Source organism: Dermacentor albipictus, chromosome 1 (genome assembly GCF_038994185.2).
Source record: "Dermacentor albipictus isolate Rhodes 1998 colony chromosome 1, USDA_Dalb.pri_finalv2, whole genome shotgun sequence".
NCBI classification, from domain to species: Eukaryota; Metazoa; Arthropoda; class Arachnida; order Ixodida; family Ixodidae; genus Dermacentor; species Dermacentor albipictus.
The window spans coordinates 228841876-228856491 of NC_091821.1; the positions used below are offsets into that span (position 1 = coordinate 228841876).

A 14616-nucleotide genomic window follows, 5' to 3' on the forward strand; every position below is an offset into this window, starting at 1 on the left:
TCGAGGGGCAAGTCCCCTGCCGCTGCCAGATCCATGCACACATTTACAGGGCACGCTGAAGAAACAGTTGATGGAGGAGGGAGTCGTCATCTTCGACGCCTTTTCCCCCAAAATCTGAGGCATGCCACCTACTAAATGCGATGGCTTGCGGTCGCCCAGGTGTTGTACCGTTAGGAGTTGTTACACGCGCTTCTGTGATGAGACTGTTTTTTGGGACCTGGTTCTACTGGCTGAAAATTGGGCTTCCACTTGCGGCGAACCAAAGAGCAAGGTCTGCAGGCCAGAAACACGGGAGCTTCCTATCATCCTATCAATATCATCATCATCCTATCAATATCCTATCATCGCAGCCGTCAGAGTGACGGCTGCGATGATAGGATATTGCTGGGCTTCGTGGAGCAGGCTGTAGCGCTTGTTTTTCGAAACTCGGGGTCACACAGTGGTCACATTGAGCTGTTTAACTAGTTATTACAATAGGTATACGTGACTGCGTGGCAGAAGCCCCGCGAGCGCGTGTGTTCACTCGGAAGCGTCTGGTCTGCTCCCCGCGTAACGTGATCGAATGTTTATTTTACCCGCGCCCTCCGGCGGCATACCGGGGCCGCTCGTGGTTGCCAGATGGCGGAGACGAAATCGAAACTCGTTGAACAGAAACTGTATGCTCCCACACTCCCTAGTGCGAAATTTCTATACGTGTTTTCATTTCACGATATATTGGCTGGCGCGAACGATCTGACTCGTGTGGCACATTTCAAACGGAGCGAAATGCAGCGCAACTGCCTTGCTAATTGGGATATCGCGACAGGCGACGCGTGGGTGACGCGTGGGTGCGATTCACAGCAACCGCCGCAGACAGACCTCCGCTCATGCAGGGCTTTGTTTCCATATATGGTATCGGTGGACAGGCTAGCCGCGTGCCATCATCGGTGAACAGGCGACGGCGCGCTACTCTGGCGCCATCTCGAAGTGGTCGTCTCCGCAGAGCCCGTGGTGCGCGGCACAACACTTTTCTTTTCACGCTTTGGCCATACCCTCCTCCTCGCTTTCCGCTTCATGGCTCCGCTGCACCCTCCTCCGTTTCCTCCTCGCGCCCGCTATCACCGTCTTTCATCCCCCGCTGCACTCTGAATTCGCTCTTTCATCCTTCGCTTTGCTCGTTCGCTCGGTTACGCCGAGGAACGATGCCGAGGGACTCCACCGAGGGATGCCGACGCCAAACGCAGGAAAGGGCGCCTAGGAGCTGCGCTCTAAACAGAAAGGTAGATTTACGCGACCTTGCAGAATCACGACGCAAACTAAGCAGTGTTTGAGACGGAGAGATGGAGAAAGAAAACACTTTATTGGCAGCAAAATTAGGTAGGATGTCGGTGCCCTCAGTCCAGGTCCTCGCTTGCAGCGTTCTCCAGGAGGTCGCTGGTGAATACCGCAAAGTACTTGCGGTCTTGGCATGAAGTGGCTGTGGTCAGCAATTCGGCAGACAGTTCAGAGCTGAGGGATGCGGAGGCGGCGGGTAGGTGGTGAAGCGCGTGAAAGCAGTGCCATGGCAGTTCCTGTGCAGTGCCTGTGGCAGCTAACCCAGGAGTATTGGGGCAGCTGCCACAGTGGCGGCCCATGGTGGTTCTTCCATGCGAAAGTCGGGTAGAAGGTGCACATGGGCGATAAGGAGGAGAGTTCCGGCTTGTGCCAGGCAGCATTTTAACGGCACTGGTGGCCATTCTGGAGATTTCCTACCGTGGGCCCTCCAAACCGCCTACAACTTAAAAATTTATTCAGCAGGTTCAGTCTAAGGCACTCGTTAACTACCCTTCCGTGGTTTGGCTTGTAGATAAACCGGAACGGTAAATAATTCGTGTTAGAATTCGTAAACAGAAAACAATTTACTTCCATAGAATCTTAGACAAGACACCCAATAAAAACAAAACTTCATATTTTCGTATGGCATCCCCAACCTAGCTACAACTGTGGCATGCGGCATGTGGCGAAAGACGGGCGCCGTAGTAGGGTGATCCGAATGAATTTGCACTACCTTTCATTCTAAAACATGCGCCAAAAATTCGGCATACGAGCCCTTTTTTCTTTATTTTTTTCATTCCACCCGCATGGGAATGCGATGGGCCCCGCATAAATCGAACGGGTGACCTCGTGTTCACTATATAGGGAGCACAATGCCTTAACCATGCACGTCACACGCTTAGCCTACAGTCCGAACACAGTTTCCATGCAGGAACCGGAAAATGGCACACTCGGTTGGCGCACAGACGAGAGAGAGGGACCCCGCGAAACTTTTGCCTGGCTCTACGCCTAGCATGCAATGAGAAATTAAATCAGATGCACTGCGAACGTCACATGCACACAGCGCCACTACGAACATATACAACTAATTAATTTGTCGAAATCAGTGTTTCTCACAAGGTTAAAGGCACAGACAAGAAACAACCGTGCATCACACTTGCGCAAACAATATAAGGCTAACATACCACAAGCTAATAGCATTTTTCGATATTCGTGTATTCTAAAACTTGCCGTTCAGAACCTGGCACTCCTGTATATAGGGCACTTGTTGGCCCATTGTCTTCGGATTTCTTTCACGCATAGCGGCCTTACGCCACGGGTGTGCAATGCAACCCTTAGTACTTGTGTATGTGTCTATCGCATGACAGCAGCATTTTCATGGCTGCGTTCAACGCCTTGGTTGTGGATAGGAGCATAGCGCACTGCTATCTCTTATATTATAAACAGGAAACACTGCGTGTAGGCAGCACCGAGAAACAATCGCTTGTCGTTGCCCTTGCCAACACTTGTCCGCTGACGCGCGCGAGATAACGAGAATGAGACGAGAGAAGATAAACGGGGAGGCTCTGAGGTCAGTCTAAAGTCATAGTCTCCTATAGAAATTTTAGAGCGCCGCTCATTGCGCGCCGACATCTTTGGAGACGTGACCGCGCCGCCATTGAGTACCTTCTGGCGTCCCGTTCCCGATAACGGACGACGTGTTGAGTAAAGATAGAAAATCGCTGTTTTTGTTTGCTAGGTGGATGATGATTCGCCAGTAATTTAACGCTTTCAACAGAAAGTACAAGCCAAAAGTTAATTAGTACTGGTGATAATTTACACACGGCCTTACTTTAGCCTGATAGCCGTGCGCGAATACTCCCAAGTGGGCGCGCGGGCGTCCTCCAATGAGGCGATACACGATTGTGCGTACTTCCTGATCGAAAGTTTAGCTTGGTGTAGTTGGTTCATTGCGCTAACATTGCCGTATGGGGGAAAGAAAAAAAAAAGGAATGAGCAGTTGGAAGTTGGGGCCGGTCTTTGTTTTATGTGAGCCTCCTCTAAGTCCTGTCCTTGTGTTTTTTTTTGCGCCGTTGACGTATCTGTTGGAGTTCCTTTGCTTTTATTTTCCCGTAACAGGAGTTTACTTTTACCACCTTAGTACTGTGTAAACCATCATGACGATGGTTATGTGTGAGCTATTTGCCGATAATATTGAGTTCAGTGCCAGTGAAAATCTATCTACGACGTTATCACTGCCTCGTGCAGCCATTGTCCCTACTTAACATACAAGAGACTGATAGCGCTCGGAGTTGCATAAGCAGCGAGAACAGTCAGGTCTATGCATACGTGCAAGTCTGCCCAACTATATATATAGACGCTCTTGTCAGCTTATCGGTCATTGAGTTAGTGATACGGATTAGGAAAAAAGATAAAAGTAATTGAAATATTGCGTTCAAAGTGCATTGGTGTTTCGTGCTTCAACGGAACTTTCGTCGGTTAAGCGCATTTATTTACGCTTTACGTGTTCAAAACAAAACTTGCAGTGAAATAACACCTTTTTAGCTCATGTACTTACCAAACATATAAAAACGTGTTTCCACAGGCGACGTTCTCAGTTTATCATCATGACTATATGCGCAATCCTCTGCGATTACACGTACGTACGAGCCCTGGCCGGTCGTGTCCTCTTGGTAATAAAATGCGCACTCATTACCGAGCGTGAAATCTTTGTTAAGAAGCACGACATTGCGGCGACATCAAAAGTGTGCGAATGGACACTCAGTTATTCCTATAGCTCACTCACACATGTAGCTGTTCATATCAGATTCATATAGGAGCTAAACATAATTCTTTCTTTTTTTAAGCTCAGTAGCCTAAGATGCTGTCCACAAAATACGCGAACTCTTATTTATCTTATTGGTACTGCAGGGAACGCTGACTTTGCATAGTGTCGGTCGAAGGATACTTTTTCAAGTGTACCAAGCCACACTTTGCATCATATCTGTAATATTGTGACGGGGGTAAGCCTAGGCAAAACAAAAGAGAAAATGTATTTAGGTCATATACACAGAGAGGAGCTGAGATGGCGGAACAACAACCATACGAGCCCTTCTTCGATCGTCGACTTCATCCCCTTGCTTGCGCTTTCTCCAATGTGCGGGAATGGCTTGTAACATATGGCCCCCGCTGGTGGGAGCGCTGTCTCGGCGCTTAGGGAAGGGAAGGGTTGTTGTCCCAGAAGTAGGGCTCCAAACGGGCGACGTGCATGATATCACAAGGTGGCACGGACGAAGACGAGCCTCTGGGCAAAGACAGCGCCGATGCCGTGTCCGCTGGTGTCGGTGCGAACTGCAGTGGTCGCGGACAGGTCAAAATGGGCCAAGGTGGGTTCGGCGATAAGTTCTCGAGTGAGTGTGTGAAAGGCATCAGCTTGCTCATAGCCCCGAAAAAATTATATGTCCTTTTTCAGGAGTTGCGTTAAGGGACGAGCAATGTCGGCAAAATTCTTGACGAAGCGTCGAAAATAAGAACATAGGTCGACGAAGCTCCGGACTTCTTTGGCCGAACATGGTACTGGAAAATTTTCACGACGCCAATTTTGTCAGGGTCAGGCTGTACGCCACGAGCACTGACAACGTGACCTATAGCGCAGTGATTTCACGACGGCCAAGACTGCATTTTGATGAGTTTAGCTGAACGCCTGCTCAACATCAAGAACTGCCGACAAGCGTGTAAAGGGGTTCTCAACTGTCGGAGCAAAAACGATGACGTCATCTAGATAACAAAGGCATGTGGACCATTTGAAACAACGAAAGAGAGTGTCCGTCATCCTTTCAAATGTTGCTGCGCACAAGCCAAATATCATCACCCTAAATTGAAAAAGTCCATCCGGAATAACCAATGCTGTCTTTTCGCGGTCCAGGTCACCTACAGAAATCTGTCAGTATCCTGACTGTAGGTCCATAGAGGAAAAGTAGGTAGACCCATAGAGACAGCCGAGAGCGTCATCGATTCTCAGTGGAAGGTAGACGCCCTTTCACGTGACTTTGTTCAAGTGACGGTAGTCGACGCAGAAGCATCAGATACCGCCGTTTTCCTTTACAAGCACGACTGGGGACGCCCAGGGACTGCAGGAAGGTTCAATGACGTCTTTCGCGAGCATTGTGTCGACCTCGCGATCAATTAGGGGCCGTTCAGCATGGGGCACACGATAATGACGTCGTCTGATGGGGCTAGCGCGTCCAGTGTGGATACGGTAAGGGACGACGGAGGTCTGGCCCGATGGGCGGTCATGGAAGTCAAAGATGTCGCGATAAGACATTAAAAGACGTTAACATGTGCCAGATATCGGCAGCCTGTGCTGGAAGCAGGACAGGCGCGATCACTTTGATAATATCGCGATCGCCTGTACGACTTGATGTGGGGAATGCAGCGGAGAGCGAAGGATCACCGTCAACTTAAACAGAAACGGTATACTCATCGATAGAAGAGACGTGGGCCAGGGTCATGCCATTTCGCGTAAGTTGTGTGCACCAGCTGAAATTTACGATGGGAAGGGACGCACGGCTATTAGAAACGGTTAGACTGTTGTGGGGAACGGCGACATTTCCGGCCAATAGAACGTCAAAAATGGGAGTCAAGACGTAATCGCCATCGGGAATAGAAGGGAGAGACATTAGGTCCCCATACGTGACGGATTGAGGTGCCAGACGGATGTAATCCACAGAACACAAACGTGCTTGACGGAGGGTCGGAGCCTCTAGTAGCGAAGTAGGTCAATATGAAGCAATCCCGTTCCACAATCAATAAGGGCAGAGTGGGCAGATAGAAAGTCCATGCCTAGGATGGGTTGATGGGAGGAGTGCTCGAGCACAGCATGTAATGCAGTCAGACAGCAACCGGCAATGCTTATTCGTGCGGGGCACATACCAAGGACGGGTGACAAGACAACGGCAAATGGGAATGGTGACCACATAAAGATGGTGAAAAATGGTACGGCATGGTCGGAGCGCCTTCACCGTTGGCCTGGGGGGACTCGCGGTAAGGCTGGAAGCGGCCAGCATCGGTATCAGGTCGACGGTTAAGAGTATAGGGCGCATGGGGCCAAGGCCACTGGTTATTGCAATAGTGGGCGACGTGACCAAGCCGACGGCAATAAAAGCAAATGGGCCGGTCGTCAGCAGTCCTCCACTCGGCCGGATTGCGGGGACGTAGCCTCTGGCCTTGGGCATAGGAACCTGGGAAAAGGTCACTTGGGCTGGAGGGAGCGACGGCGCACACAGAGTCCAGTACAGCATTGCTTTGGTTTGGACAAGTGGTATCATGCCGGAGCAGGACTCACAGGCACGGTGGCATGGGGAAGCAGGAGACGTAGCCTCAAGTTGACGCCGTATGATCTTCGTCACGTGTTCCGTGGTTATCGTCAGCTGTGACGCAGGTACGTCTTCGCATGGCGATGTTGCTGCCGTTAGGGACAGTCGAGTGAACTGACGGCCAATACGTCGACTTCTGGCTCTTTCAAAACGCTTGCACTCATCAATGATAGCATCCACCGTGTCACAGTCCTTGCAAGTTAGCAGATTGAACGCATCATCCGCTATCCCTTCTTTAACACCGGAGCTGTTTAAGCTTTAGTTCCGCTGTGGAGCATTACCAGAAAACTTAGCACAGCTGTGCGCCGCCTCGCGTTGCTTAGCGAGAGCAGCGAGCCACGTAACCTCCTCGCACCCCATGTACGCAGGGCGGAGTCGTGACGTCAGAAGCGAGTAAAAGCTCCAAACAGCCTGCGCGGCGACACACCTCTCGCCTCCTCTACTCCCTGCGTACATGCTGCTGCCATGGGAAGACCGAAGACAATCCGGACGCCCAAAGAAGAAGCGGCTTACCAGGAAGAGCGCCGTACTGCCAAGCGAGAAGCGATGCGTCGCTGCTGAGCTGATCCGGAACGCCGCGCCGAAGCTGCGGCTGAGAAGAGGCGAGGCCAAGTCGAGGATCCCGAGTTTCACTCCAAGGAACGCGAGAGTCGGCGCCTGAACGCTCGACGTCGCTGAGAAAGCGATCCCGTCCGCAAATGCTCGAAATTTACAGCGTCAAGCCCACCGAGAAAACTTAACAAAACCTAGCAACAACTTAGCCAGGCCTACCATAACCTCGCAAAACCTAGAAACGACTCAACCAAGCATGCCATCAACTTAGCAAAACTTAGCATAACTTCGTAAAGCCCACAAAAAACTTAGGCAAGCCACGTAAAAGCTAGGTGATCACAAGCTCCGCTGTTGACTCCAGCCTTGCACCACTATATAGTGCAAGCTGCGCACGTTTTTTTAAAGATAAAACAGGAAATTGGTTAACATGACCATACCATCCCACTGGTTGTTCTTACTTGCACGCTCGTAGATCGCCAACCACGGTTCAATGTCGGCATCATAAGTCACACAAAACGTGCCTGGGTCTCTTGGCTGGGCAACTGCCACTATTGCGGCGGGAAGCCTCTCTTCTGTCATTGTGGGGTGAGCCAAATGTCGGCCGCTGCGGAGCTCCGTTGTATCGAGTTGGTAACCTGCCGCTCCACCAAAAATGTGATGGGGGTAAGACTAGGCAAAACACAAGGGAAAATGTATTTAGGTAATATATGCAGATAGAAGCCAAGATCATGTTCTTGTTCCCTAGTGAAATCGCGCAAAACACTGTGGGGGATAGGCCATAAATCGGGCTGTGCAGGAACTGTTATCAATTTCTTTAAATAAGTTTGGTTGCAATGAAATAAGCATCCTGCAGATGGCATTTAAAGTGTCTACTATTACAGATATGAATAATCAATTATCTAAGTATTACATAAAGAACTTTGTAATCATAATAATTATTAAGAAGAATTCTAGCATGAAATTCTTTTTGTCTTACGCAGAAAGTTGCAGAGGGCTTCACAAACGTTCCTGTGGCTGTAACCCAGTATGGTAGCTTCAAAGGAAATAATTATAGGAAGAGTCAAATTCAAGCCAAGCTTTTCGAAGGCGCCTTCTAAAAATATTTTCCGTTGAATAATGAAACGGCGGCATTTCAAAAAGAAGTGTTCCAGAAATTCACTCTCATTAGGACACAAGGGCGATATAGCCAGACCAGACCTGTGGAGGTAAAAGTTCAGTGGGGGGACTCGGCACAGTAGTCTTGTAATCGTTACTTCAATTTTCCTAGAGGAGCACCATTTGTTGTTCCAAGGAAAACTGAGATGCGGGAAATCAGAAATTGCCAACGATGATTGCGCGAAGTTATTTGCAGTAGTATATTTTCTGAATCGCGCCGCAGTGATGAAAGCTGACATAGGTAAAATGGGGATCATATGACCATCGTAGGATGCTACTGCGAGTGCATCTGCATATTCGTTTAATGTTAGACCTTTGTGGCCTGGCACCCACACTAGACGAACAAGACAGAAGCATCAGTTGCTATAACGGTCTTTGTATCCAAGTGTGCAAGGTGGTCTTTCAAAATACTATTCAGATATTCATAGGGAAGATGTTTAGCATTATTTGGAAAAATATCATCGAATTTAATTTTAGTATCTTGAACCGAGGAATTTAGCAAGACCACCTCGCATATGTGAACATTTAATGGACCCAAGAGTTTTTGAGCGAAAACAACTTGAGGGCAACGTGAACGATACCATTGATAGTTTAAAAATGAGGTCAATTCATTAATTAAAACACACTGTGACCTCCTCTGTGGTGAAGCATATATCTTTAGAAAAGTTTGTACTTTTGGGATATGAAATCGCATGAGAAGGCAGGCGTGCTTCTTGATACAACATGTCATTAGCGGCAAATTTAGGAAGCCCAGGACATAAACGTAAATAATGCCTCTCGTTCTAATAGAACCAGAGGCCGAATTTTGTATGCAGGTCTACCAGAAAACCAAACGCAGCCGAACTCTATTACCGGGCGAACGTAGTACATACAATATATCATAATGAGGGCATGCCGACGCAACCCTCATCGATTGCTGCTAAGCCTACACAGCATTCCTACTGCACGTGCTCCCTTTGAGGTTCTATATGCGGACTCCAATTAAGCTTTTCGGTGTGCATTCCACCCAAATATTTAAGTGAATGTACCTGTGGGATACTGTATTGTCGGTAAAGAACTGCAATTTGCACTAGGAACGCTTCGAAGGAAAACTAGGACGGTGCGTTTTCTGATATTAAGATAGAGAGGTTAATGCCATCAAGCCACAATTCTAGGCGACTCATATAGGACTTTAGAGTTTGATACAAAGCATGTATATCTACCGATGTAGCAAAAAATGCTATGTCGTCGGCGCATACGCACGCATACACATACTGTTGCAAAGGTGCAGTACTCAGCAAAACATTAAACAGCAATGGCGATCGGACTGATCCCTGTGGTAGACCTCTTGACTGTTGATACGTTAATGAAGACAATCCGCGTAGGGAGCAGTAAAATTCCCGGCCGTTTAAAAATGAGTAAACCCACGCGACAAAATAATTTAGCAGACCAGCATTCTGAAGCGCGTTTATTAGGCTTTGTTCTACTCTGTCATACGCCTTAGTGATATCGAAAGTGACTAAAGCTGCATATTTTTTCTGATATCGAGCTAGTTGAATACGACTTTCTATGTCGACATGGGCACGCCAGATCGAGCACCCACGTCTGAAGCCAATTTGCCATGGGCTCAATATCATGTTCTCCATCAGCCAATTATATATGCGGTCGTGTAAGATTCTTTTGACGAGTTTTACTAGGTTACATGTAAGAGATATTGGCCTAATGTTATCTAATACATAACCGGCACCTTGCTTTTTTAATAAGATTACGTTTGCAAGTCTCCATTCCGGAAGAACCCACTAATCTTAATAGAAAGGCTTAACCATGATAAGGCGTGCGGCGATCATCTTAAACAACATTTTTATTATTGCCGTAGTAATGCCATCGGGGCCTGGTGCTGGATTAGGCAGCTGGCTTAGTACGTTTTTCAGCTCCGAAACCGTAACTTATCCGAAGTCTTCAGCATGAGTAGGCGGCGTAATATGACAGGGCAAAAACGATTTAAAGCGACATTCTAGACCTTTAGCAATATTTTCCAGCACTTTGACCAATTCGCAGGGTGTTGGAACCATAGAGTCGACGTTTATTTGTGCCGGAAGGAGCTTTTATTTCTCAGAAATCGAAACAGTGCTTTTTCTGTTGGTGACCTTTGAAATAAAGGTCGAAGTGCTTACAATCAAAGTTGTCCTTCGCATTTGCAACTGCTCTTTTAAATATTGCTGCCGCGAACTTATAGTCTCTCCAATTTCTAGGACACTGGTTATGATGTAGTTTTTGCAACGCTGCTTTTCTTATCCTGTAATGGCGTGCGCACGCTGCGTTCCACCAAGGGTTAGAATACCCGCTTTTAGTGGAGTGCACAGTGAATTTAGATTTTTTACGGAATATTTTAAAACAGAAAATAAATTTATGGTCTTTTCGTCTTCATTATCCTATTGCTGGTTCGATAAAGCCATGTGTAACAATTTCTGGAATGTGGTGAAATTAATAAAAATATTTGAATGCGTAGTAATTTGAGTCAATGGACATACGAGCTCGAAAAGTATACGAAGATGGTCACTGCTACAGTGGCCGAGTTTATAGCAGATCATGTGGAGATATATAAATAATAATACCAGTGTCACACGTAGACTTCTGATCGCGATCGGGGATGATCCGGATCAGAGTTCTCGATCACGATCAACAATGGTCACTGCTACATGGTCCCACGATCCGGATCGAGTTATCGTCAGCTGGTCGTCAGAAACTGTCAGCATAATCTATTAGCTACAAATTCAGATTTGCAAGATATGGTTAAATTTGGACAATAGTTCAGTTTTACAGCTTATTATTGCTGACCTCAGCAATAATACCCTTGACCTCAGCTTCCACTATCCAGTCTTTGGCATTTCTTTTGCCAACACCAACTTATAGGATGTCGAAGTTGTCGTCAAAGTCGTCTTTGCTGACTTCGACAATTTTGGACGTTTCTCGACAGCACACCTCAAAATGAAAGGCAAGTGACACACGTTGCATTTATTTCCGTATGCAGGACACTGCCTTGGTCTGTGCCGCCGGTCGCACTTTGTGCAGCGGTACTGCTTGTTGCCATCTTGGGCGTTTCTGCTTTTCAGCGCAGTTGCGGGTACCGCAATAGCGTCAATGTGGCTGTCCGTGGCCCTCCGGACCTCGTTTCGTTGCGCCACAGATTCGGCGACCTTGCTAAATTCTTCCGCCTTCACTAGAGACAACTGTTGTTCGCGAAGCATATTTTCGCGCAACTTTTAGTTATTCGTGCCGAACACTATTTGATCCCGGATCATTGAATCACGCTGCTCTCCGAAATTGCACTGCCCAGCTTGCTTTTTTAGGTCGCGAAGAAATTTTTTGAATGGTTCCCCATCTGCCTGCGTCCTCGAGCGAAACAAATATCGCTCATGCACTTCGTTGCTTACCTCAGAGCAGTAAGACTTGAACTTTTCAGCGATTGTTGCGTAGTCTTCCTTGGATTCTTGTGCTTCAAACTTGAACGTGTTGAACACGTCAAGTGCTTCGTCACCAGCCACACTCAGAAGGAGTGCCGCTTTTGCAGCTTCCGCGCGGGGTTGCTCCTTCGTCGTGGTTGCCACTATGAACAAGTCAAAGTTCTGTTTGAAGCGCTTCCATGCATTGCTCAGAGAGATTGCCGGTAAATTGCAAGGGTGGCGGTGCCTTCAGTAGTTCCATCGTTGGGGCTCCTCCGGATCCACGCTTCAACCCGAAGTGCCCACTTCTGACACCATGTAACGTGCGCGACGTGTGTCTGGCAAAGATCGAGGCAACTACACGATGGCAGGAACAAGAAGCAGCGAAGGGTTTATTGGCACGCTCTTAAATAGTCAAACGCACGCGTGATATCAGTGCTGTCCTGATAACGTAGCGCAGACAGCGCATGCCCGATACAGGTAAAAGATTCTTAAACGTTTTTTATTGAGCTGGCTTCCCTTCTTGTTCTTAGCGTTTTCAGAATCCGGGGCTAGAGGGCGCGGACGTCAGTCTACGATCGCGATCGCCAAGATCCGGATTCCGCAGGATCGCGATCGCAAATGACCATGTAGCGATACCCGATCCGGATCAAGGTCGATCTGGAGCGATCTGAAGTGTACGTGTGACACCGGTATAACTAGCGAAAATGAGATCTATCGCGAAAAGGAACTAACCGCAAATAAATGAGGGTGTGCTTGCGTTAAGGCATGATAAATTATTGTTAGCGGCCCAATTCCACGAACGTTTACCACTAGAATGGGTCGTGAACTGCCACGAAGTATGGTGGGGTTTAAAGTCTCCGGCAAAAATTATTTCTTTCCTGCAGGACGTAATTATTGTATCTAGAACACCAGTATTCACAATACCTCCGGGGAAATAAACAATTACTAAAGTCAAAGGCATGCGTCCTGGAATAGAAATATCTATAGCTAGAATTTCGCTTTCTGAAGTCATAAACTGGTAAGCCATTTTAACAAGGTGCGCATTTTTGAAGAGGTAAAGATAGTTAAGCCGCCACCAGGAGAGGGAGGGTGTGGTGGTTCGTGGGCCCAGGGACTCAGATACAGGAAGCAAAGTCATAGAAGGACAAATATTTATCCACGACAGACGGCAACAATTACACTTACGATGAGTTAACAAGACACAAGTATTTCTACACGGTCCACGCAGTCCACGACTCACGCGAGCTTGTCACAGCGTGCGTCTCCCTGATGATACGATGAGTCTGAGTATCTTCGTAAGGTCACTCACAGTGATTGACGATGTCGAAGGTGTCGGCGCTTGCAGACTTGAAGCGCCGTTTGTACAATTTCGGCGTACGAACGGCCAGCAAATGGGCAGATGATGAACTGCTCGCGCGACAGCACGGTAGGCCCACGCGGTCAGCAACACTACACCGTGGCCACGACCCCAGCAGGCGGTTGTGCCGGACCCTTTTCACGTGGCTCGCCCGAATTTGTCGGTCTCGACCAAGGCCATCTGGTACCGCTGGGCTCGAACGCTCGTTCACCGCAGGGACAGCACCGACCCGTTCAGCCTGGTCTGCATCACAGCTCTGGCTGGAACACAGGTTCACCGTAGGACACGCCAGTCTTGCCCGGTAGGTCTGGTAGCGCCGGCTCACTCCGTGTCGTGTCTCAGGTTGAACCCGTACACGCCCTGGCTAGCCTGGCAGCGCAAGCTCAGCCGTTTTCGTTCCGGAAGCCTCGAGCTCCCAAGCACGTTCGTCTCGAGCTGGCGTCTTCACTTCTTCGTCGTGGCTTCCGTTGGCTTGTTCCAGGTTGCCATACTAGCTTCTTACTACAGAGCGTCTAAACGAAATGTGCGGTATTTTTTTCATGAAATGTCTTTTCTGCTGCTAACCAGGTTTCTTGCAATGCAATGAAATCAGGGGAGTGTTGAGTACAAAGGTAATATAAGTAAACAGCAGCAGAATGAATGGAACAATACCACTGTGATACCTTTTGCGTACCTATGTTGAGCTAAAACCGGCAGCAGAAACTGCCTTGTCTAAAATGATATCCTTCAAAAAATCAGATTTTTTTTTAATATTCTCCTTCTGGCACTTTTCTCTCTTCATCTTATGTGTCATTGTAGATCCCTGCGCTACAGGAGACGCGCGGCGTTTAAGAGCATGGGAGTCAATCTCTGTGTGGGTTTCTTGTGAGCCACAATCTGAGCTCCAATATGATTACTGTTCTGCATGTTAAGCAGGAGAGGTCCCGTTAGGCCGATTATTAGAAGGGCCCGGATTCGATATTTCTGCATCATTCGCATCTGAAGGCATTGGAAATTTAAAGGCCATGGTTGGCCGGGCAGCCACCTGAAAGAGTTGAGTCACATGTGTGTTAACCATTTGTGCCAATGACTTCGATAGGCTCACAAGTAGATTTTCCATTGCCTTTTGCATTGCCCTCTCTACTGCCGAAGCTACGACATCAGAAGCGATGGGATAGCCGACTTCACGCACCGGCATACCCGCGAAATCACTCTGCAAAGATAGAACGGGCTTCCCGCATTGAGCACCTCTTTCGATAATTTATTTCTCAAATTTTTAATTCCTGTGCTCTCGCAGAGTAGTTAGTATGGCCAGCTGAGTGAAAACCGCTGCAGACAACATTGTTCATACTGTGATGAAAAATTTATTAATTCGTGGTTTTCTCCGCATTTACGACAGCGAGGAACCGATCGGCATCACTTTTTTAGGCTTGTAGCGCAGCTCAGAAAGAGCAAAGAAGGACGGTGGAAGGGGTAATGAAAAGGAACGGAGAACAGAGTG

The 14616-nt window shown here is 48.0% G+C and overlaps 1 protein-coding gene across 1 annotated transcript in view; it reads right to left on the minus strand.

The window, feature by feature from the left end:
* Positions 1 to 13385, minus strand: part of LOC139047454 (uncharacterized) — a 76317-nt gene extending 62932 nt beyond the window's left edge. The window contains exons 1-2 of the mRNA XM_070521276.1: positions 13348 to 13385; positions 11768 to 12023 (exon numbers count right to left, since the gene is read on the minus strand). Of these exons, the coding sequence (XP_070377377.1) occupies positions 11768 to 12023; positions 13348 to 13385 (294 nt within the window). The remainder of the gene's footprint in view (positions 1 to 11767; positions 12024 to 13347) is intronic.
* Positions 13386 to 14616: the final 1231 nt, after the last annotated feature.